The 24,308-nt window shown below is 34.9% G+C and overlaps 1 protein-coding gene across 5 annotated transcripts in view; it reads left to right on the top strand.

The window, feature by feature from the left end:
• Window positions 1–18,225, top strand: part of LOC114221714 (uncharacterized) — a 31,214-nt gene extending 12,989 nt beyond the window's left edge. For 2 of the 5 annotated variants that reach the window (XM_088025908.1, XM_028119816.2), the window contains 4 exons: window positions 6,169–6,267; window positions 7,784–7,996; window positions 11,146–11,252; window positions 14,632–15,682. In XM_088025908.1, the coding sequence (XP_087882034.1) occupies window positions 6,169–6,267; window positions 7,784–7,996; window positions 11,146–11,252; window positions 14,632–14,796 (584 nt within the window). In that variant the 3' untranslated portion in view covers window positions 14,797–15,682. The other 3 variants (XR_015768821.1, XM_088025909.1, XM_028119820.2) reach the window with 3 other exon arrangements.
• Window positions 18,226–24,308: the final 6,083 nt, after the last annotated feature.

Below are 24,308 nucleotides of genomic sequence, written 5' to 3' on the forward strand. Positions count from 1 at the left end.
ATCATTTTATTTTCAATGAACTCTTTTTGTTTTCTCAAGTGTTCTAATATAACACTCTATTCTTAAACGTAGATACAAAATTGTATCTTACTTCTCTGAAGGTTTTAAAAATTGCATTTCAAGTCAAAGTTATTGAAGTATAATTTAAATACAAAAGAATACACCCACTTTAAGTGTATAGCTTATTGTACTTAACAAATATAAACCTCTGTAACCACCAAAATAAAGATATACAATATTTCTGTCTCCCCAAAAAGATATTTTGTGTCTTTTAATCAAAAGGACAGTACCTGCTCTCTCTAACCACCTCTCTCTCTTTCAAACTCTATACCCCATTTTTGCATGATGTTTTATCCTTTGGAAAGAACAAGGCTATGACGTAGCAACTATTATCTGTGCTTCCTGCATGTTTATTTTATTTATTAAGAAATAAAATTTCTTAATCAGTGTTCCCAAAAAGTAAGAACAAAATACAAAAAAACTTCCCCGCTCAGTTACCCCCACCACCGATTTTAGCACTGATCTACTTTCTGTCATCCTACACTATTCTGCCTGCTCTCGAGTCTTATATAAATGGATTCAAACAGCATGTAGTCTTCTATGACTGGCTTCTTTCATTAAGCATAATGTTATTGAGATTAATTCATATTGTATATTATCAATAGTTAATTACTTTTCATTACTGAGTAGTATTCCATGGTATGAATACACAAAATATTTATCCATTCACCTGTAGATGGACTTTTCAGTGGCTTCCAAATTGGGACTAGTGTAAATAAAGCTGCTATGAAGTTCAAGTCTTTGCATAGACATATTTTTTTAAAATCTTATCAGGCTGGAGCACCTGGGTGGTTCAGTGGGTTGAGTGTCCAACACCTTATCTCATCTCAGGTCTTGGTTTCAGGGTCATGTGGAGCCTACTTTAATATTTTAAAAAATCTTATCAGATAAATACATAGGAGTAGAATTCTGGGTTAGATGGGTATGTTTAACATTATAAGAAACTGTGAAAATTGTTTTCTTTTGTTACATTTCCATCAGAAATGTAAGAGAGTTTTAGTTTATTTACAGAACTTTTTAAGTGTTCTCATTGTGTTATCTTTGTTTCTTCTAAAGTCATTTTGTCTGTTTTATATTTTTTTCTCAGTCTTTCATGTTGGCAGCTTTCTTCAAATATCTGATGATATTTGGTTGCCTGTACTCATTTAAGAGTGTTATGCCAAGGGATCCTTGGTGTCTCAGTTGGTTAAGCATCTGCCTTTGGCTCAGGTCATGATCCCAGGGTCCTGGGATGGAGCCCACGTTGGGCTCCCTGCTCAGCGGGGAGTCTGCTTCTCCCTCTCCCTCTGCCTGCCACTCCCTCTGCTTGTGCTCTCTCTCTATGTCAAATAAATAAATAAAATATTTTTAAAAAAGAGTGTGATGCCAAATTAATTGAGTGGGACCTCAGTGTATATGAGGGTATATATGTAGCCTTCATGCACTTGGGTGGTTCACCGAGAAACCCAATTGTCAATATTTGTATAGGTTTGTTTGTTTCTTTGTTTGTTTACTATTCATGCAGAACACTTCACTTCTGATACTTCTGTTATCAAATGTGTGGAGGGTTTTCCCACATCAAGCAATTCTCTGTGACAGCAACTGCATGTCCTACAATTCAACTTAGTTCTAATACTATCTACCAGGAGATAGTGTCAAGTTCCACAGGGTAAAGGCTCAGTCTCACAAAACTGCTCCCACCCTACTTAAAATGACAATTGCGAGAAGTAAGACTGAAGATTACCCACAACTTCTGTCAGATTTGTTTACGAAATGAAGTTTCCCATAATCCCCTCTTCATGTACAATTAATTTGCCTGAGTAGGTCATAAAACTCAGAGAACCGCTTAACATTTACCACTTTATTAAAGGATATGATAAAGGATAGAGATAAACAACCAGATAAAGAGATACATGAGGCCTGAGAGGGTCCTGAGCAGGGGTGTGTCACCCTCCTGATGTTATGTGCACCAGCCTGGAAGATCTCTGAACCTCATACTTTTGGGATTTTTATGGAGGTTTCATCACATAGGCATGATTGATGGAGTTAATGACTCCATTTTCAGCCCTTTTCCCTGCTCAAGAGAATGGGAGAGGGCTGAAAATCCCAAGCTTCTTGTCATGGCATGGTCTTTCTTGTGACCAGCTTTCATCTAGGAGCCCATCCATCCACAAGCCCACTCAAACTCACTTCATTAGAACAAAAGATGCTCCTGGGGCACCTGGGTGGCTCAGTTGGTGAAGCGCCAGACTCTTCGTTTCAGCTCAGGTCATGATTTCAGGGTCCTGGGATCAAGCCCCTCCTTCTCAGGCTCCTCCCTCAGTGGGGAGTCTGCTTGAAGATTCTCTCCTTCTACCCCTCCCACCACTCTTGTGGGTATTCTCTCTGTCCCTCTCAAATAAATAAGTAAATCTTAAAAAAAACAAAATAAGAGCAAAGATGCTCCTAGGGCTCTTATCACTTAAGAATTTATAAGGGTTGAGGATCCTTGTGTCAGAAGCAGGGTCAAAGATCCAGTATTAGAAGAGATGCTCCTAGTGTTCTCATCACTTAGGAAAGTATCAGGGTTTTCGAAGCTCCGTGACAGGAAGCAGAACACATAGATAGATACACATTTGGATACGGATACAGATAGATATATATCCTATTTTCTCACAGAGGGTAACTCAGTTGTATGAAGTGGGGGAGAAAATATGAAGTGAGGGGAGTCTATCTGAATAATATGTAGACTTTCAGGTACTTTTTCAGTTTTCAGGCTCCCCCACACTTCCACTTGGAATGATAAAGTAGGAGGTTATCACCAATTTACAGAACATTTGAGATTCTTTTTTTTAAGATCTTATTTATTTGTTGGCTAATTGAACATAATAAAAAAATAAATGAAATGAGTAAAACATAAAAAAAAATCTTATTTATTTATTTGAGAGAGAGAGTGAGAGAGAAAGAGAACCAGCAAGAGCAGAGGGAGAGGGAGAAGCAGACTCCCTGATGAGCAAGGAGCCAGATGCAGGGCTTGATCAGGAACCTGGAAACACGACCTGACTGAGGACAGATGCTTAACCAACTGAGCCACCCAAGTGCCTCTACTTTTGGGATTCTTAAATGAAAATCAGCATGTTTCTTCTGTTTTCTCATTGCTGACTTTGGTTCATTTTCCGAGGCCCACGAAGTTACTAGTAACTTTTCTTATCCATCTTCCAAAATGCATTTCTGTGGTTTCCTTTCTCCTCATTATTTTGAATCTATGCCTTCATTATCCTCCTTTTATATTTTATTAGAATTTTTAGAAAAAAAGGTAAAAGAATGAGATCTATCTGTAAGATTAATTCCAGACTGATTTTTAGTCAACATCTCAGTCAGCCCAAATGCAATTTTATTCTGCCCTTCATTCCCATTTCCTACTAGTAAGTGCCTCTCCTAAATGGAACTAGAAATAGGAAAGATATTGGAAGTATGTCTATGTCCAAAACTCTTATGGGGTTTCAATGAAGAGAAGAGGTGAGGCACTTGTTTGCCTCTGTGCTAGTTAGGAGCCTGGAGATTCACAGGAAAAAAAAAAAAAAAGCTTAGGGGAAGATTTGGTCCTCTTTCATCCTTGGGAAATATCCTAGTCTCTTGAGATTATTGAACTCCATAGCAGAAAAGTTGTACCAACCTTCTTATGTGGTCCTATGAGGACTTGCTTATCTTTCTGGTCTTGGATGATTGATACATAAACTGAATGGACAGGCAAAAAAAGTCCTCTGTAATTCTAAATCATAGAAAGTACTAGACTTTATATCCAAGAAGACACTGGACCAGGTTTCTCCCTTTTTATGGAACATAGAACTAACGGCTTGTCACCTGGCATGCCATTGACATATAGTGGAAGAAACAACTATGCTTTCCATTACACATAGGTTTGACACTTCTCAAAGTATTCCAAATCTTGATCTCAAACTCCAGAGTTAGTAAAACTAAGGGAAAACAAAAATAGTTGTTGATTTTAGGGGACCCAGAGGCCAAAGGAGAAAAAAAACAAATGTCCCAAACAGGTAACTACTAGTAAAATCGAATGCCTGAAAGAGACAGATAACCAAATTAAACAACCAGCATAGTAAGATTATTTCAGACATTAAATTATGGAATCAAAAAATTTTTAATTGAAACAACATGACTTTGACAGCAATAACTTCAGCAGATGAGTTAAAAAAAAAGAGCGAAGTTCATGAAGGCCCAATAAGATATTCTGGAAGATCAGATAGAAGATATTATTCAAAGGTAAAGAGATAATGAAAATCATAATAGGCTTGGATAATTTATCCATGTGATCTAATATGTAAATAAGAGTTCATAAAGAGGAAAAAGAACAGATATAAAAAAGGAAATAAGTAAAGAATAATTAGACATCATATGGAGGGGGAAAAAAAACCCTGCCATTCACCTATCTTGAATTCAGAACAGATATAATTCATCAATTCTAACAAAATAAAATGTCATCATACACTCCATGTAAGAAAAATATTCAAGAAAATTTCCAGACATACAAGGAATTAATCAGACCTCAAGGTAAGGGGAACTTTAGGTGTGAGTCAAAAAGTAATAGCTGATGATGGAATGACTACAGTGAAAATTATAATAGTGAAAGTGCTAAATCATTTTTGCAGTGAAATAGATACACTGCAAGAGAAAGTTAATAATAGTCTAGAACAAATTTTACTAAACTGTCACAGTAAAACCCAGTGTTAGGAAGGAAGAGGTAAGGGAATAAAGGTATAAAAATCTAGGTTGGAGAGTCTAAATTTATCTGTAACAAAATTACAGATATTTAGAATATAATGCAAAGGAAAACATTTCTTTTTGGAAACAGCTAAAACTATGAAAGCAAGATTTATCACCTCAATTTTTCATGATGAAAGGAGAAAGACCATAATAACCCATCTTAATGTAAATATAATAAAAATCACAAAAGAATTTAAGAGAATTGACAAATTTAAAAGCTTAAATTAATAAATAGAAAAGTTTTGAAGAAAAAAATTTAATCTGAAGACTGGTCTCACTAAAAAGAACCCAACAGCCAAATTAAAGAAAAATGGAGAAAGCAAAATGATCAGATATTAAGTTAGGGCACCTGGGGGACTCAGTCAGTTAAGCATCCACCTCTTGGTTTCAGCTTAGATAGTGATCTCAGGGTCCTGAGATCAACCCCAATGTCAGGCTCCCCGCTCAGTGGAGAGTCTGCTTGTGATTCTCTCTCTCTCTCTCCTTCTGTGCCCCCCTGCCCCCATGTTCTCTCTCTACTTTAAAATAATAAATAAATAAATAAATAAATAAATAAATAAATAAATAAATCTTTTTAAAAAAGGATTATGTTTAAATATGTAACTAAAACAAGGAAGAGAATAAATTTGCATGGGTGTAGCCTATGCAACTTCTTGGCAATAAATTTGATAATCTAAAGTAGATGATTTCCTAATAATATATTAAAGAGAAAACCTCAGAAGATCAATCATCAGAAAATGGATTTTAAATCATATTAAATAATAGATCTCAATATTAGCATAGAAAAATTAGGAAGGAACATCCACCAAGTGTCCAACCCTGATTTCCTGGAGATGGGAAGGATGAGGAAACAGCAAGATGGGGAAGGTAGAAGGGGGAAAAGCACTGCTAAAATATAAACGAGAGAGTGTCCATGAAAGCATCCAAAATATGTCCTATAATCACATTTACTTGGAATTACGTGTTTTCAGTGTTAGCTGTGAATGTAAAGATGTATTGAAGTTGGCTGAACATAAATGAGGACTTGCTTGACTTTGCAAGCAATGTTTTTCACTAAAAATTTTCCAATACTCCTATACATAAGGGGCAGGGGATGGAGAGGGTGAGGGAAAAGGGAAACAATATAAAATGTATTGCTTCCGGGCGCCTGGGTGGCTCAGTCGTTATGCGTCTGCCTTCGGCTCAGGTCATGATCCCAGGGTCCTGGGGATCGAGCCCTGCATCGCGCTTCCTGCTCCGCGGGAAGCCTGCTTGTGTTCCCTCTCTCACTGTATCTCTCACTGTATCTCTCTCTGTCAAATAAATAAAATCTTTAAAAAAATAAAATGTATTGCTTCATGTCATTTTGCTGAATTTGCTTCTTCATAGGACATAGCACTCAGTCAAAAGTGTGGTGCACTGTGGCTTTCATTTCGATAACCGTGAACCTGTTGGTGTTGGCTGGACTGGGGACCCTGGGCCTGATGAGTAAGTTTCCACTTTTCTCTGAGCCTGTCGATTGGTTTTATCAGGCATATTGCAAATGAATCCAAGTCCTAAGACATATCCATATAATATTTCCAGATTAATAGGAAAGCATGTTTCATTACTGTAGGACCATATCATATTAGCCATTGTCTTGAGGATATTTTAATATCAAATTCCCTCAGTGGCAAATACTCATGGCAGAATCATGCTAAAGATAGGAATGTAAAGCCTATTTTTTTCTAGAAATTGTGAAATCAATACAACAAAAATACAACTAATTATAGCCTGAGAGTGTTCATGATGATTTCACATGTTTAAAGCAAATTCTCCATTCTTCATGTATTTTCTTCTTGTCCAACTCATTCTAATTGCAAACATCCTTCGAAATGGCATTATCACACTTGATTTTTTTTTCTAATTCCTTTATTAATAGCCAGTTATTTTCTCCTAGGAATCACACCAATTTCAGGTGAGTATGAGCTGGTTTCATGGTGCTGTCTTTTGAAAGATAATTTCTCCCAAATGATTATTTTTTTTTCCTAAAACTTCTATAACTGTTCTTGACAATAGCATAGTAATTGGTGGGCAGGTTTTTTTCCTTCAACATAATGCAGGCTTCATAAGGGCACAGACTACGGCTTATTCATCTTTGGTTTTCTTTGACTGAATGAATCTATTAAGTGAATAAATGAGTGAGTTCATGAACAAATAAATCAATAAACAGAAATGAGCAGGCTTTTTAATATCAAAGCTGAAGTATCTTTATAAGAAAAGGAAAATTCTCAATCCACCCTTATCAGCAGTTTGTTCCACATTTGAGAAAAAAGGGAATTTCAAGTACTTTAAAATATATTTTCTCAATAAAGATCTAAAGCATGTACATTGACAAAACTTCAAAATATAGAGAAGGAGAAGAAGCTAAAAGCAATTGCTATCTGCCAACGGGAGGTAAAAGCTATTAAAATATAAAAACATGCATTAATATCTTTGGAGTCTTAGAGTAGATATCATTTATATCAATATTATGTTTAATAATTTAAATACTCTAACATATTACTTAACATTTTTGAGTACTAATGTTTTCCCAAGCTCTTCACATATAAATTATGGTTATATCTGTCCAAGAAACTCAAATTACAGCACATAGGCTCACCGGTATGTTATGGTACATCCTAACCTCACAAATGTGAGGTTACTATACATTAACTACTGAATTACATCGTCTTTTATTTTGAAATCTCTGCTTCACATGGATCTTTCTTGTTTTTTTATTTTTAAACATTTTTGGGCATTTCCCTCAATAAGGAACTAGTGCTCTATTGAGTAACATAAAACCTTTTTATCTCAAATAAATTTTCATCTTAAAAGTACATACAGTTAGTATTTTATACATATGTAGATATCATTTTAATATGAGTAATCTATTAAATTTTTAACTAGTCATTGTGATATTAATACAATTTATTAGAAAACTTTGGCTATGTTAAAGTCATTAATCTCCTAATATGAATTATAGATTACTGGAAACTCATCTTCAACAACGGAACAGCAAATGATATTGAACAAAGCAAAATACAACAGTTGGAGGAAAATGTAACACTATGCAAGAATATGTATAATAATGCCTCAGATGAGCATATCATTTACAAAAATATAACACAAAACATATTAAAAGAGCTGAAAGACTTTACCTCAGAATACTGTGAAGACTTAAAGAAGAAGGAAAATGGTGAGTGAAGTGGTCTCTTGTTTCATCTAGTCTCACCCCTAACCAGGTTCTCCATTTTTCCCTAGACATTTTACTGGGTTTGAAATCTTGAAATATATCTAAAATAAAGAAAACATGGAAATAAAGTAATCATTTACAAATTCTTGTATAAAAAAACTTTTTTGTCTTTTTTGACTGAGTTTCTTTGTTATGTTTAAATACTATTTTATCAAACTAATCTCTCTCTCTCTCTCTTTTCTTCTATCTTTCTTGGGTTAGATTCAGTTTGTTTTTTAATTTCTTCTTTCTTTCTTCTTTTACACTCACACTTTACACTCTCATTTTAAGGGAGTTCAGCTATAATGGAGTTTAGCTGGTATATGGGAGATAAATGTTCTGTCTTCTTGCATGTCTGAAAAGGCTTATTTTGGCTAGGTATAAATTCAAAGGTTAAAAATTAATTTCTTAGTGAGTATTGAGAGTTGCCTCACCGTTTCTAGCAAACAATGTTGTTAAGAAGTCTGTTCCCAGTGTAATTTCATTCCATAAAAGTGACCTGACTTTAGCTTTTTTTTTTTTAAGATTTTATTTATTTATTTGAGAGAGAGAGGAAAGAGAGAGAGCACAGGAGAGGTGAGGAGGGGCAGAGGGAGAGGGAGAAGCAGACTCCCCACTGAGCAGGGAGCCCAACCCGGGGCTAGATCCCAGGACCCTGGGATGATGACCTGAGCAGAAGGCAGACAGTTAATGAACTGAGCCACCCAGGCTCCCCTGACTTTAGCTTTTAAGATATTTATTCATTTGCAGGAGCTGAAATTTTAGGATATTCTGAGTGAGTGCTTTTTAACTGCTGTGCACTCTGTGGCCTTCTCAGTCTGAAAGTTTATGTCTTTTAAATTTAGGAAAAATACACTCTATTACTTCTAAGTTCTATTTCCTGTTCTTTATGTGACTTCTCTTCAAACGTTCAGATTTGCAGATTTTCTCTTTTCCTCTGTATTTTCTTTCTTTTTTTTTTTAAAGATTCCTTTTTAAATCTTCCTACTGATTACCATTTCAACAATCATATTTTTAATCTGATAAAATCTTACATGATTCTTGAGAGTTCTGGTTTTTGTAGCATCCTGTTCTTACCTTATGTTTATAATATCTTTTGGAGTCCTCTAAGTATATTAATTAGAGGGGTATTTAAAATATCACTCTCCTCTTTCCCAAATTCATTTTTGGGCAGGAGGGGGCAGTTTTTTCCTTTCCTTTCTATCCTTTTCTTCTTCTTCTTTTTAAAATATTTTTCGTAAAAATTCTCTTTCATGTGCAGGTGCTCTTATATACCTTATGATCCTTGCTAAGAGACTAGATGGTTGGTGTGGGTTGGCTCCATTGTTATTGAAAGAGGATAGTTTTTCCATTAGATCTCTTTGAAAATGACAAATCTGTCTGGATAGTTTAAGGGTGGAAGCCCAAGATGGAGTGTATGAACAGGCAACTTTCCTTTTCAAATGCAACTGGATATAAATGATAATCACAACAATCACAGTGGAAATCTAGGCTTTTCCAGACAGTTCATCCAATTTCTTCAGAGAGGAGCCATGTCCTTTCCCCTCCCCAAAATTCTATACCTTCTCACTGATTTTTCTTCCCTCTTTTCTTCACTCTTTCCTTTCTTATCTTCTTTCATTAAAAAAGAAAGAAAGGAAAGGAAGGAAGGAAGGAAGGAAGGAAGGAAGGAAGGAAGAAAGAAAGAAAAAGAAAGAAAGAAAGAAAGAAAAAGAAAGAAAGAAAGAAAGAAAGAAAGAAAGAAAGAAAGAAAGAAGAAAGAAAGAAAGAGAAAGAAAGAAAGAAAGAAAAGAAAGAAAGAAAGAAAGAAAGAAAGAAAGAAAGAAAGAAAGAAAGAAAGAAAGAAGAAAGAAAGAAGAAAGAAAGAAAAAAGAAACTTCACACTATGTGTCAACACTTGGGAGACCCTCAAGAATATAAGTCTTATGCATAACAGTAATAACTAACCCCTTGTCTTGAGTAACTCATGGTATGATAGAAGCAGACAACTAAACAGAAAATTACAATTCAGTGTAATAAGTGCTTGTAAACATAAATATGTAATGCAAGAAACAATATAGTTGGAAGAAATAGTTGAGATTGGGTGGGGTATAATATTCAATGCTGGGAGTGGAAGCATATTGGGATAAAATTGGTGACAGATAGCATGGGGTGCTCAGAAAATTCAAGGTATTCAAAGTGAATAGGAAGCTAAGTGAACTAATGGATAAGATTGGAGTGTCATGAGTGTTCCCATAGATAATGGGGAGGGTTTGAATTTTCCCCTGAAAGCTGCAGAAAAATACTGGACCACTTAAAGAAGTCTAATAGAAAGATCACTGGAAACAGGGAGGTGATAAGGTTTCTGTAAAAAAAAAAAAAAAAAAAAAAAAATTAGCAGACTAGAGATAGACTATAGTCTTGTTGCAGCAATCCAAACATACTGAAGTTTTCTCTGAGTGCTTTTAATAAACCCTTCATCATTTTTCTTCCTCTCTAACTATGATTTTCCTTCTGTCTTCAGATTATTCCAAATCCAAATCCATTCTATTTCATTATTTATTTTATTTATTTTTTTTAATGGAGAAGTGATACAGTCACATTCTCATTACCTCTTACCCATATTTCAGTAACTTCCTAGTTCCAGCCTTCCAAGCTTCTTCCATTAAACACATCCTCACACTGTTTCCAGATCACTCTTTAGAAAGCCTCTGACCATATCACCGGAATTTACAAAAAAATTTACAAAAAGCTTACATATATAAATATGTAATATACATATTACAAAAGCTCACAAATTAATTATAATTTCCATTTTAAATTCAGTGGTAATGAATAATTTATATAATAATTGTAATACAATGGCTATCGATGTGCATTATAAGATTCCTTTGAGTTAGTACAGTTTTATAATAAAATAGCCATTCCATTTCAGATCCCATTCTCTTCCTTCTCTCATATTACAAGTAGTCATAACACTCAATATGTAACTTTGGTTAGTCATTTCAATAGGTAATGCAAATGTTTGTAAATTCTGATATATATGCTAATTTATAGTATATTTGTGCATACATATTATGCTTATGTGCGTATCAGTATTGTATCTTTAAAGACTTTCCTCATGTGTTTTCCAGATGTCAGATTTCACTCATGTTCAGAGTCACGTATGTGGTATGGAAATGGAAGACAATATCATGACCAGATGAATATGGACAATAAGACAAATTGCAACCAAACCCAGGTCTGTGTTATGATTTGGGGGACATCTACAGAAAGTTTTTGGTATTGTTAAGATACAGGTAAGGAGAATTTGGGTGACAACCTTAGTCCTTGGCTATTCCTAATAAATAGCCTTCATGCCCTTTACTTTTGCCCCCTCCATTTGAGCAGAGTTATTGGGGAATTCTGCTATCACAGGTTCAAATGGCAAGTATGTACGATTTTAAGAGTGATCGGTCCATGAGACCTATCACAACAGGTAAGCTAAGGAACTTTATTTCCCTGGTATTTCTTATTCCCTGTGGTTTTCTGGTTCTTGTAGAAAGGAGAGAGCAATGATTTATTTCCAGTTGTGAGGCATATTTTAAATGGCCATTGATACAAATTAAATCATGGGATTCTCTTCTCCCTTAGAGTTGTTGTCCACTGATGAAAAATTATACTCTCGGCCATAATGTACTTGGCACAATCCTGCATATGACCTATCTTATTGTCACATATCACTACCCTAATTAATGTTATTAGTTAAAATGCAAAGAAACAGATCAGGTAAATGTACTGCAATGCTCATGATTACTTTGCTGTTGCTTTTCTTAATATTTGAGTGTAGAAAAAAATACCAAATTTCCAACTGTAGAATGCTAAAACTCTTACAACCCAGCACAATATGTTTGTTTAATGTATATATAGCATGCCCCAACCAACCAGATTTTGTCATTAGCATTTGCTTGAATGTGGTTCATGCCTCTGTGAGTTTTGCCCTTTATAGTTGTATTACCTGAATTATTATTCTGTCTCTTTTGAACTCGATTAATCCAATTCAGTTTTCAAGTTTCAGCCTCATTGCTTCTTTAAAATTTTGCTTCCATCACATGAAACTCAATTAATGTCTTTCTCTTTCATATTCCCACAGCATTACCCTTTTTGCTAACAGCTATGACTGCGTCTGTTTGTTCTGCTAGAGTTTTAGCTCCCTGGAGGTAGAAAACATGTCTTGCTCATTATTGTATATCCACTTATGATACTGAAAACACCTTAAGCCTGGCTGAAGTATAAGTTGTTCAATATCTTGTTTTTTTTTAAATTGGTTTTTTTTTTTCTGTAGGCACGGGGAGTACTTAGAATGTCATAGAGGAGATTTTTCATGATTTTAGTGTATTATTTTGTTAATTTACATTTTTGAGAAAAGAGACACCTGAATCAAGAGAAACAGTTAAAAAAACAGTTAAGGAATTAAGAAAAAATAAAATTGTTTCATGCCACAACCTAATTAGAAATGAGGTATGAAGGAAAGAGCAGACTATGAGAATTTTAAGTTTTTTGTCTTGAATTTATTCACAAGGAAAAATGATCAGTTATACATATGGTATTTTTGTGTTTGGACTGATATTGAGTGTAAATTTTAATAGGTCAAATGTATGGTGCTTGTGAGAATGACATGGTCATAAAATACCTTTGGGGTTGGAGCTGAATGGGAGATGACTGTATTGAAGATTTTAAAAATTTGCCCACACGTAATTTTATTAAACAGTCATTATCAAATATTTACTAACGATTATTGTGTGCTTTTACTATGTACAAGGGGAATTTGAGCCTGGTAAGTTTTAATCTAGAGATTAGGTGATAATATCCAAAATAAATTAGTAGATTAAGAAAAGAAGAAGCCAAAGGATAAAATCCTAGATATCCACACTATAAATGGGGCAGGAAATTAGGAAAACTAGCACAGGTGCTTAAGAATAAGTGCATAAAGAAAGAAGAGGAACAATAGAAAGTGTGATGCCATGGGAGCAGATGGAGAGAAGAGTTTCAAAAATAATGTAACTAACACTGAAAACACCTCCAAGAGGCTAAATAATACATACAAGTAATGACAAATCCTATTTATTACATGCCTACTATAAGTCACACACTGGAAAAGATGTTTTATTTAAGCACAAAACAATCTGCAATATCAGTTCCATTATATCTAAATTTCAGGTTAGGAAACTGAAGTTCATAGAGGATAAGTAAATTTCTTAAAGTCACATGAATAAGTAGCAGACCAAAGACTCAAAGCCTGGTTTGCTTTCCTTCAAAGCCCAAGATATGTTTAAAAGTAAAAAGTTAGTTGACAACTGAGGGTTGCCGGAGTGGTGGGGGGTGGGAGGGATGGGGCGGCTAGGTGATAGACATTGGGGAGGGTATGTGCTACGGTGAGCGCTGTGAATTGTGCAAGACTGTTGAATCACGGATCTGTACTTCTGAAACAAATAACGCAACATATTTTAAGAAAAAAGAAAAAGAAGAAGATAGCAGGAGGGGAAGAATGAAGGGGAGTAAGTCGGAGGGGGAGACGAACCATGAGAGACGATGGACTCTGAAAAACAAACTGAGGGTTCTAGAGGGGAGGGGCGTGGGGTGATGGGGTTAGCCTGGTGATGGGTATTAGGGAGGGCACGTTCTGCATGGAGCACTGGGTGTTATGCACAAACAATGAGTCATGGAACACTACATCAAAAACTAATGTAATGTATGGTGATTAACATAACAATAAAAAAATTTTTTAAAAAGTTAGTTGACAATTAAAAAATGACTCTGGCAAGAGTGTTACAAATGAAGTAATATGGGGTACATACTGATAACATTATTATTCAAAAAAATATGGCTTAAGTGTTTACTCAGGTCTGCAGCATGGACTATATGCTGAGGATATAACAAAAATCCATACCCTTATAAATCTTAGAGAAGTTTATAATCTAAGGTGAATCAAGACAATAAATCAGTAATTAACAAATTATTAAACTGCAATTATTATGTTACATATACCAAAAAAATGAAAAGACAGTGCTCAAAGGAGATAGAAATGGCTTGAAATCCAAAGGATAAGGAAACAATAAAATCAAGTTTAAACTCCAGATTTTCTCTTAAGCATCTTGAATGTTAATGGAAGATAAGCTATCTTTTATATCCCAAGAAAAAATTTACAGTACCAGGAAGAGTAGGGCCCACAAAGAGGGTAAGATTTAAAGAGTAGGACAGAGATAGGTAAGTTGGAAAAGAGTGGAGGGCCTCATTGGAAAGCCTAGTCCTAAATGAATGGGACCCACTGCACAGTCAACGCAGAACCTCTGCCAATACAGACATGGTGGTGTCTGGAGGAACGGAGACTCAACCCATATGATGACTTCTCTTGTTGCCTATCATCTGCTCAGTGTTAGAGTGTGATGGTGTTAAAAGGAAGCTCGAGGAGAATAAAGGTTTTAAAATTCCACTGGGGGAAAGGGGACAAGGAAGCAAGAAATGAAATGATTATTGAGTGGAATTTTGATGATATGAATCTGATTCTGTGGCATTTGAATTAGCTCCCACGGGTACAAAGGAACAGTAACTGATTTTTTTGTTTGTTTGTTCATTTATAGCTATTCTTTAAATGTCTTCCATCACCTTTCCCCGAGACGGATCTGAATTGTTCTCTCAAGAAAAGAAACCAGGAAGAAGAAAGGATTTTAAAATTTTGCATTGTGACCTGTGAGTTAACCTGTCACTTGCTTCTTGTCAATGATAAAGGAAATGCAGTATGTTAATTTTGAAGATGTCTCTCTGACAGCCATCCTCCATATGTGGTCAAACTGTATCAAGAGAAGGTAAAATGTTTCTGAGAGCATTTGCCTGTAGCTCAGGCAGTTCTTTTTCAGCAAAATATCTGTCCTATATAGAAGGAGTTCATGGAATCGAGAACCCGGAAGGTAGAAATTCAGAAACTCTGTTATGCTTCCCTGTCCTTCTTTTCACGTTCCTAGTCTACGCTTTCCTAAGGCCCTGAGGAATGGAGAGAAGGTACAAAGACAAAGTCAAATCAGGGTCAATGATATTACCTTGTGTGATACAAGATAGAATGGGAATCAGCGTAACTATATGATTTGTTGTCCCAACCTGAATACTTTGAGAATAAAAGGAATCACTATTCATAATTGCATTAAGACACCAGGCATGAGGGGCGCCTGGGTGGCTCAGTCGGTTAAGCGGCTGCCTTCAGCTCAGGTCATCATCCCAGGGTCCTGGGATCGAGCCCTGCATCGGGCTCCCTGCTCAGCGGGGAGCCTGCTTCTCCCTCTCCCTCTGCCTGCCTCTCTGCCTACTTGTCCTCTCTCTGTATCTCTCTGCCAAATAAATAAATAAAATCTTAAAAAAAAAAAAAAAAGACACCAGGCATGAGTCTGAAGTGTCCTGGGCATACCCAGATTTTTCAATGACCTCTTGGGTGGAATTGTCAAGGAAAGACCCAGAGGTAGCTTTGGGCCCTAGACAGTTGAGGGTTCTGGTGAATCACCATAGTTGTTTTCACTTTGGTCTCTTAACTAAAATAATCTGACAAGAAAAGAATAACTTTTGGCAATAATAGATTGGACTCTGAGGTAATTGTTTATTTTTCAAACTAAAGCACACAATTCATTTTTTTTTTTTTTTTGGTTACAGGTATAACACCAGTAAATATTTCAACTGCTGAAAACATGTAGCTTTCAAAGAAAATGAAATGATTGGAAAATCTAATAACTCTAGTAGTTATCATTTGTGAAAATAAAGTAGCTATATCAAATTTTTAATTGTAGCTAAATGCAAACACTCCTAGTTTACTGTAATAGTGTACAAAATAAAGATGATGATGTAAGCTGAAACTTTGGACAATCGATCTCAGAATCCAAGAGAAACATTTTTTATTGTTTTATGACATTTAAAAACATTTTTGTCAAAACATTAAAAACTTCTTGCCAGGGGCGCCTGGGTGGCTCAGTCGTTGAGTGTCTGCCTTCGGCTCAGGTCATGATCCCAGGGTCCTGGGATCGAACCCCGCCTCGGGCTCCTTGCTCAGCTGGGAGCCTGCTTCTCCCTCTCCCACTCCCCCTGCTTGTGTTCCCTCTCTTGCTGTGTCTATCTGCCAAATAAATAAAATCTTTAAAAAAAAAATAAAAACTTCTTGCCATTGGTTGTAAATGTGTAAGGAAGTGGGAAAAAAAGTAAAATAATATTACGTGATATGTTTTAATTTAAAATATTAGAAACATTGAGGATTCAAGTGGTTTATCAAGAGAAGCAAGAGGAGTGATACATCTCCTTTTTGTGACACAACTTACTATACAGATTGAACATCTTTTCCATGCCTTGGCAAATTGTCCTACTTCTTTCTAAGTTAGGATCAGCTTTTAACCGTTTAGCCTTTGTGATGTCAAAGACATGAAAGATTTCCAACAGTTCCTTTAACGTGAAGTTTTTTGCTGGCATCATTTCCTGAAGGCGGCTTCATCTCCTCCAGCACAACTCCTTTCCTCAGTTGTGCCAAGAAATTGTCTTCAGGAAATTCCTCAGTTTTTCAGGAATTTCAGAGTCCTCCGAGACTGCCATCTGAAATGATGGCAGTATCAATTTTTTCATGGTCAGCTATTTCTTCTTTTTTATTATCTTTTAAATTTTTTTAAAATTTTTTTGTTTTTGAAGTATCATTGACAGGTCTTTTGTCTTTAACTCTGTTTCGATTCAATTCACATTCCGCAGTCATTTGCATGGTATGGAAAAAACTCTTGTCTATTATAAGGATATTCTGTTACCTCCTGCCAAGATGTTTGGGTATTTTCAGCTTACGCTTTCTATACTATTTCTTCTAAAACTCAGCTAAAGAAATTGCAAGATCTCCAGTTGGAGTATCAATAGTCTACAAGGTTTTTGTTTTTTTTGTGTGTGTGTTATGTTAGTCACCATACATTACATCATTAGTTTTTGATGTAGTGTTCCATGATTCATTGTTTGCGTCTAACACCCAGTGCTCCATTCAATAGTCTACAAGGTTTTAAAAGCTTAAATAACTCCTTAGATTAATGAAGTTGTATTTGGTGGTATAACAAGTTTCCACATTTTATCTCAAGACCCTACGAGAATCAGTAGAAGTCCTTTAAAAGTTAAATTATCTTGTCTAAAGTATCTCCACAACTGAGAAGCAAAGAGAGAAAACAACTGTATGCTTTACTAACAATATGTAAATGGAATAAGAGATTCTCAGTGACCAATCATGGACATACCTTGAAAGAAGAGACAAGAGTGGTCATTTATCATAATGAGCATCTGTTACTTATGTAGCAGGAATGTTTGTACTTTATGCAATTACTCACAATATATTGTAGTAAATGAAAACTGACCTGTGTTGTTGGGGGACTGGTGTCATTTAAGTGAACCATGATCACTGAAATCTGTGCTACGGGAACCATGGAAAACGAGAACTATCTGTGCTTCCAATACAATTTGTAACTGCATAATTTGAGTACCTCCACTGAACCCTGTAAATTATAGCAATTTTTAAATTCAATTAATATCTACCTTAATTTCGCTATTATGTTTGTATAGGATACTGGATATGGAAATAATGACCTTGTCTCTTCCCTCGAGCTGTTCAGTGTGCACCTATAAAATATTAGTAAAAAAATCATTTCTTATTTACTTTTAACTCAGATGTTATGCAACTTGGTTAAAAATGCTTCGGTGTTTTTTGCTTAAAAACTACTTGATTTCTCTTTAGCCTTCCTTTTAGTAGCATTCATTCTTTGTGCTACTGCAAACTTCATATAAATTTCACATTCCTGGAAACTTAGGCAACTGAGCACTTCTAACATTTACTCCATAATCATACTTCCTCTCCATGTTTTACTGGATTAGCCTCTATTCATTTCCTAAGTATGTCTTTCTGGATAATTATATCTGGTATCTTCACAGATAAGGGAAAAATTTTGATAGACTTAAATAGCTACTTCTGATTTAAGAAGAAGCAAGAGAAGGTGGTGCAAGAGGAGAAAAAGGGGAAAGCTCTAAGTGAATTAGAATGGTAGACTACTTCCTTAATATGTTAATGATGATATATGTAAAATTACCACCAAAATGAAACAAAATCGTGATTCTCTGTATTTTGTGTTCACCAAAATGAGTTTATCACCATTATTATGTAACACTGTCCCAGAAGGCTAGCAAGTGAAACAGAGAAAAATTAAAAGGTTAGCGACAACTGATTATAAGAGATAAAATATTGAGGAATATAGAAAATACAATTTTGAAAAAAATGGCTGAAAGTTATGACATAATATTATCAAGTTGGCCACTCTCATGACAGATATCCAAGACATATTCTTTATTATATATAAGTAAAAAAGTCTTAGAATAGCAAAATGTTCTAATGAGAGAAGAGGTATTGACCAACATAACAACAAATATATAAAACTCATGTGAAAAAATTAATAGTGAATATGAAATGATGAAGATTTAAAACTGTAGTAAAAGATACTAAAATGACTTGAACAAAAAGAGTAATGTAACTTATTCTTGGATAGAAATTTCAAATTTCTGAAAGTATTACTCCTCTCGGATTCATCAATAAATGAAGTGTGGTCAAAATATATATTCTGGAAAACATCCATAAAATTAATATTACTTTTTTAGTTTTTTATTGGAGAACATGCTTAAGAATCCACTATGATGGAAAACATTTCATTCTTAAAAAAAAAAAGAAAGAAAAAAAAATTTCTCTTCTTCCTGTTAGTGGTAGTTCTGAACGTTGGATGTTCCGCCCCCCATGGGGTCGAAAGGTACCTAAGTATATGATTACAAGTGGAAACACAGGGGACAGAAATCAGGTATTGTCAGTTTTTCCATTTGCATTTGTGTGTGAATTTTTAATATAAATGTGGGCACATAAAGCGTTAATGCAAGTCAAAATGTTTCAGTGACACATTTCAGCAGTTCAACTTTATAACAATCATAAATAAACCTGTTAAATTTTTCTGGACAATGCCAGCATTTGGAGTTTTTTGAAACAAGTAAGTTTCTTATTGACAGCAACTAAATGGTGTTTGAGGCATTTTTATCATGCAGCAGGTTCCTTCTATTCGCTATACTTTTCTAACTGACTTGTCCTACATTGCAAGTACATATTTTTAATGTTGTCTGTCTTCTGTGCTGTTCCTGTAAATTTGTTATTAAAATACATTAAACTGTAAAAAAAAAAGTAAGAAAATTGATTTCTTTTTGTATGTAATTCCATGCTGATTCTGGCTAGGAAGCAGACTAATTTCATTAATATTGCATGTATTTCCTACAATTTCCTAAAGTAAACATGTGTTATTTCTGATATTTAAAAAAATAAGTTCAAATAATAAATAAAAGTCAACATCTGAGGTGTGCTCTGTTTTGTATTCATGTCATCCTTTTTCTCCAGACCATTACATACTCTCATCAATGAGAAATCTAGGAAGGCTTTCTCAGGATAATAACGTTGATACTTAAGGAATTTATGATCTAGCTTAATCCTCTCTCTTATTCTTATGACGAAAATACTTTCATTCACTAAAATTAAGTTTTACATATGAAAAAAAATTCATTCACGCACTTAATAAGAAAAATGCAAATAACAAGTATTCTGAGTGTGACAAATATTCCACTGGTGAGATTGTGGGGGAAACAGGGAACGCATACACAACTGGAGGAACTGAAAGATGATAAAACTCCCAGTGAGAATTTTGCAAAATGACATATGCATTTACTCTTTGACCCTGAAATTCTACTTTTAGGAAATTATAATCAAAGTAGAGTGACGAACAGACAAAAAAAAAAAAAAAAAGACTGTATGCATAAGGCTATTCCTAACAGCATTGTTGGTTCTCTACAGTAAGAAAAGTAGCAGTAACTCAAATGTACATCAGTAGCTGACTAGTTGAACAAACTTTGTAAATTCATACAATGAAGTAATATGTCACTTAAAAGCAATGAGGAAGAGCCCATTGCTTATGTGCTTTGAGGTTATTTTCAAGAGATATTATTATAATGAAAACAGCAAGAAGGAGAACAATGTTTATAGTATGTAACTTTTGCTTAGGAAAGTGTGGGGAGGACTACAATTTAAACAAAGACATACATATGGGTGCTTTTTTTAGATTTTTTTTTAAAAGAAATAATTATAGGACAAACCACAGCGAATAAAAATGAAGGAAAGGGATAGGAGAATATAATGAAAGCTAGACTTGCGTTATAGTTTTGATTTTAGACCTATAAATATTTTATATGTCAAAATTAAAAAGGCAATTTCTAAGAAAAAGGACCAAATTGAAGTAAATAATCTTAAACATATACCAGTTTTGCAGCATAAGCACCCAGACAAGAATTATTTTAAGTGATATTAAAATAGAGTATTTGATTGTATCTCCCTGGTGAGATGGATCATAACAAAAAAATGAGAGAATTGTGAATTTACTGAATATTTGCCAGTGAGAGATAAGATACCAAGATATATTTTATCTGGCAAATTGGCATGATTGAATTTTCTGGGTATTTTAGGGGAAGTAGGGCCTGAAAGTTAAGTCAAATTATAGAAAGATATGTTTTCACACATTACTTTTTTCCTGTGGAAATTTGATTCTGCTGCATTTGCAAATGCAATCCTTCAGAATCATAAAAGACTAAGATATTATTACCACATGTGCTTCATTCTAGTCCTGTTAGGATAATTTCTTTTTTTTTTTTAAGACTTTATTTATTTATTTGAGAGAGAGAATGAGAGAGAGAGAGAGAGCATGAGAGGGGGTTGGGTCAGAGGGAGAAGCAGACTCCCTGCTGAGCAGGGAGCCCAATGTGGGACTTGATCCCGGGACTCCAGGATCATGACCTGAGCTGAAGGCAGTCGCTTAACCAACTGAGCCACCCAGGCGCCCTAGGATAATTTCTTATTAGGAAATATGTTCATAGAATTGAATCTACTACAAGACTTGTGATAGAACAAAACACTTTATTATCTTCAGGACTACTGAAGTGTCCTTCAGAATAGCAATAACCACAAAAAAGTACAACATATTGATTGCAATTTTGCTCACCAGTTATAATGTGGTGGGATTTTCCCCATACCACCAAGCAATTGGACACCAGGTGGGTGTCCTACAATTCAACTCAATTCTGACACTATCTGCCCTGAGATATTGTCAGATCCCATAGATTAAGGGCTCAGTCCTACAAGATTGCCTCCAGTCCAGATGCTAATTGCAAGCCCGGGTTGTTACCTATGCTTCTGATTGACTTGCTGTAAATCAAAGGTTGCCTGGATCCCTTTCTTGGGTTCCATTAACTTGTTAAGAGTGGTTCACAGAACTAAGGAAATCAGTTTACTTACTAGATACTGGTTTATTACAAAGGATATTAAAGGGTACAGGTCAACAGCCAGATGAAGAGATACATATGATGAGGTCCCAAAAAATGAGCTTCTATTCCTGTGGCATTTGGTATTTAGGGCCAGGCACAGTGGCAGGTGGAAGCTTTCTGATTTACCAACCTGGAAGTTCTCGAACTCCTTCCTTTTGTGTTTTTACAGAGGGTTCACTGCTTAGGCGTGCTTGATTAAATCACTGACCATAGGTAGATTCAACCTCCAGCCTGTCACCCTCTCCGGAAATCATGGGGTGGGATTGAAAGTTCACCCTCATTTCACCAGTTGGTTCCCCTGGCAACCACTGCTCCCCTCCCCACCCCCAACCCAGGGGATTTCCAAACATCACTTCATTAACATAAACTCTGTCTTGCAAGTCCTGTTTGAAAGAGACTTGTTATGAATAACAGACACCCATTTCCGGGCTCTGAGGTGACTTGATTTCAGGAAGTGAGGACAAGAAACCAAATGTTTTAACAAAAGATGTTCCGTTGCATTTATCACTTAAGAAATTCCAAGGAATTTAGGAGCTGTAAGCCAGAAACTGTAGATGGAAGTCCAAAATATATATTTATTATAAACCACAGTACCACACTTGAAAATAATATTCATGAGACACGTGCTTTAAAAAAACTGAAAGTCTCTAAAGACACTTCCAGTTTCTAGTACTAGCTGGCTACTCTAGTCATAAAAATGTGAAAAATATTAATAGCTAACTAAAAATTGCAAAATTCTTAAAAGTAACAGCAAGGGAACTTCAGTCATACTTGAGATCACCAGTGATCATAAAATTGCCAACTAAGTAGGCAATTTTCAGTCCTAGAGCATTTCACACTGTGGGTAGCTACAGATAACTCATGTCTCTTTGAAATTCTCCTTTTTAACCTCACTCCTGGTAGTCATATTGCTTTACTGACTACTTTTCTATGTCTTTGGACTTCTCCCTCTCTCTCTCTCCAGTCTTTCCTTGAAGTTCTATTTAGACTTTCTTCTTTTTACAAATGCTATTTTCTTAATATGCCATATACATTAACATTTATTTAAATGTGGATGAAGCTCACATCATTATTTCAAGCAGTCCTCTCTCCTAACATCCAGAGCAAGCTTTTTATCTACCTAATTAAACAGTTTTCTCTGATTAATCCAAAGGAGCACCAAGCTAAATAAAGACAAGTTTATTATACCAACTCCTATTTTTTCAGTGTAAAAGTATAAGAAGCATTGTTTCCTACCTCAACGTTACCCCCTTTTCTAGCAAGCCAAATAATATCTAATTTAGGAACTTTATTCTATTCTTGTGTATCTTATCACATTCTCCACTTTAGCTTTTTCTAAGTCCTAATCATCTCTCACCATTAATAACGCAGTTTTGCATGTCTCCTCTATCCTAACTCCCATTTATTAGATTAATCTTTCTTTTAAAAATCAGAAAATTTTAAATCCCTAATTAATGTATTTCATTAGATATAGCTTAATTTTTAGCAAGTTTTATAAGGAGTACCATGACATCAATACACATAGAACTATGCCCAACCATATTAAATTATACAAATGTCCATGATCTGGACACAAGATGGATCCTCTTACGCTTATGTCTTTATGCTAGTTGCCTAGGAAACCATCAGTCTGAGATAACTCACACCTCTGTAATCTTTTCAGGTATTCCCTATTTTCCACCCTATATACAACTCTAGTGTAAAATAGTTTTGATTTTGGGGTGCTCATTTGAAGAGCATGTGACTCTCGATTTTAGGGTTGTTGAGTTTGAGCCCCATATTGGGTAGAGAGATTACTAAAAAAAATAAACTTAAAAAAATAGTTTTGTTGTCTTCCATCCTTTTGTCTCCTCTCCCAGAACATTCTGCATATCTGGCACATAAAGTTCTCAATCATATGGAAAGAAACAAATCCCCAGTGCTATTATGTACCACACTCCTTCATAAAATAAGTTCCTATCATGCTTACTTTCCTAAAGCCCACCAAATGGATATCTTACTTCCAAGCCCTTGCCTATGCTGCTCCTTGCAACTTTAATACTATACTTTATATTTGCCTGATTAATTCCTAATCATCCTTCCAAACCTAGTGAAGGTGATTTAATGTTAGTGGAACATATCAAAATCATGTGGCCAATCCAAATAAACTTAAGTCGCATTATTAATTAATGTTTGAGAAAAGATACAGAGTGATGATCTCTTGCAACAGCAATAGAAAGAAAAAAAAACTTTGCTATACTTCATTTTTAATTTTAAATAAAGAAAGAAGATTTTTAAATATTTTAATTTTACATATCTACCTTCCAACCATCCCAGTTCAGGCAAGCTGTTTGTTGATTACAAACAAATACGTAGATACAATTTTGTTGTTATTATTTGAATTCTTAAGAATGGGAAATATAGAACATGCCTTTAAGTTCAGTCCAGAAAATGTTTGCTATATGTTTGCCTTACTCGGATCTAGTAGAGTCCTTTAGAATTACTTGCTTCTCAAAGAATGGTTTTGAAGACGGAAGAAAGACACTGACTCAAGGTATTATGAAATTTGGGGGATTTAGCACAGAGGATGTCTTTGATGACTCAATCTTTTTCTCACACAAAATACCTTCATTTTGTCTGAAGAAATTCCCTTACAGTATGCCTACAATTTAGATAAGCAGAGAGAAAAATGAATATTTAGGGCTAGATTAAAGGGGAATATGAAAACAAATGTTTGCAAATGAATTTCTATTGCTTTCAAACATAGTAAGTGGACAAAATAAATTTTCTTTGGGGTACTAAAAATGCAAAATTTTAATATAAAAGATTGGAAAGAACAGTTTTCTTTTTCTTTTTTTTTTACAGATTAGAAATACTTATATTAAGTTTTCTATTT

This window comes from Eumetopias jubatus, unplaced genomic scaffold, assembly GCF_037043125.1.
Source record: "Eumetopias jubatus isolate StellerSeaLion01/CBP00866 unplaced genomic scaffold, mEumJub1_p1.0 scaffold_8, whole genome shotgun sequence".
In the NCBI taxonomy this organism is placed as follows: Eukaryota; Metazoa; Chordata; class Mammalia; order Carnivora; family Otariidae; genus Eumetopias; species Eumetopias jubatus.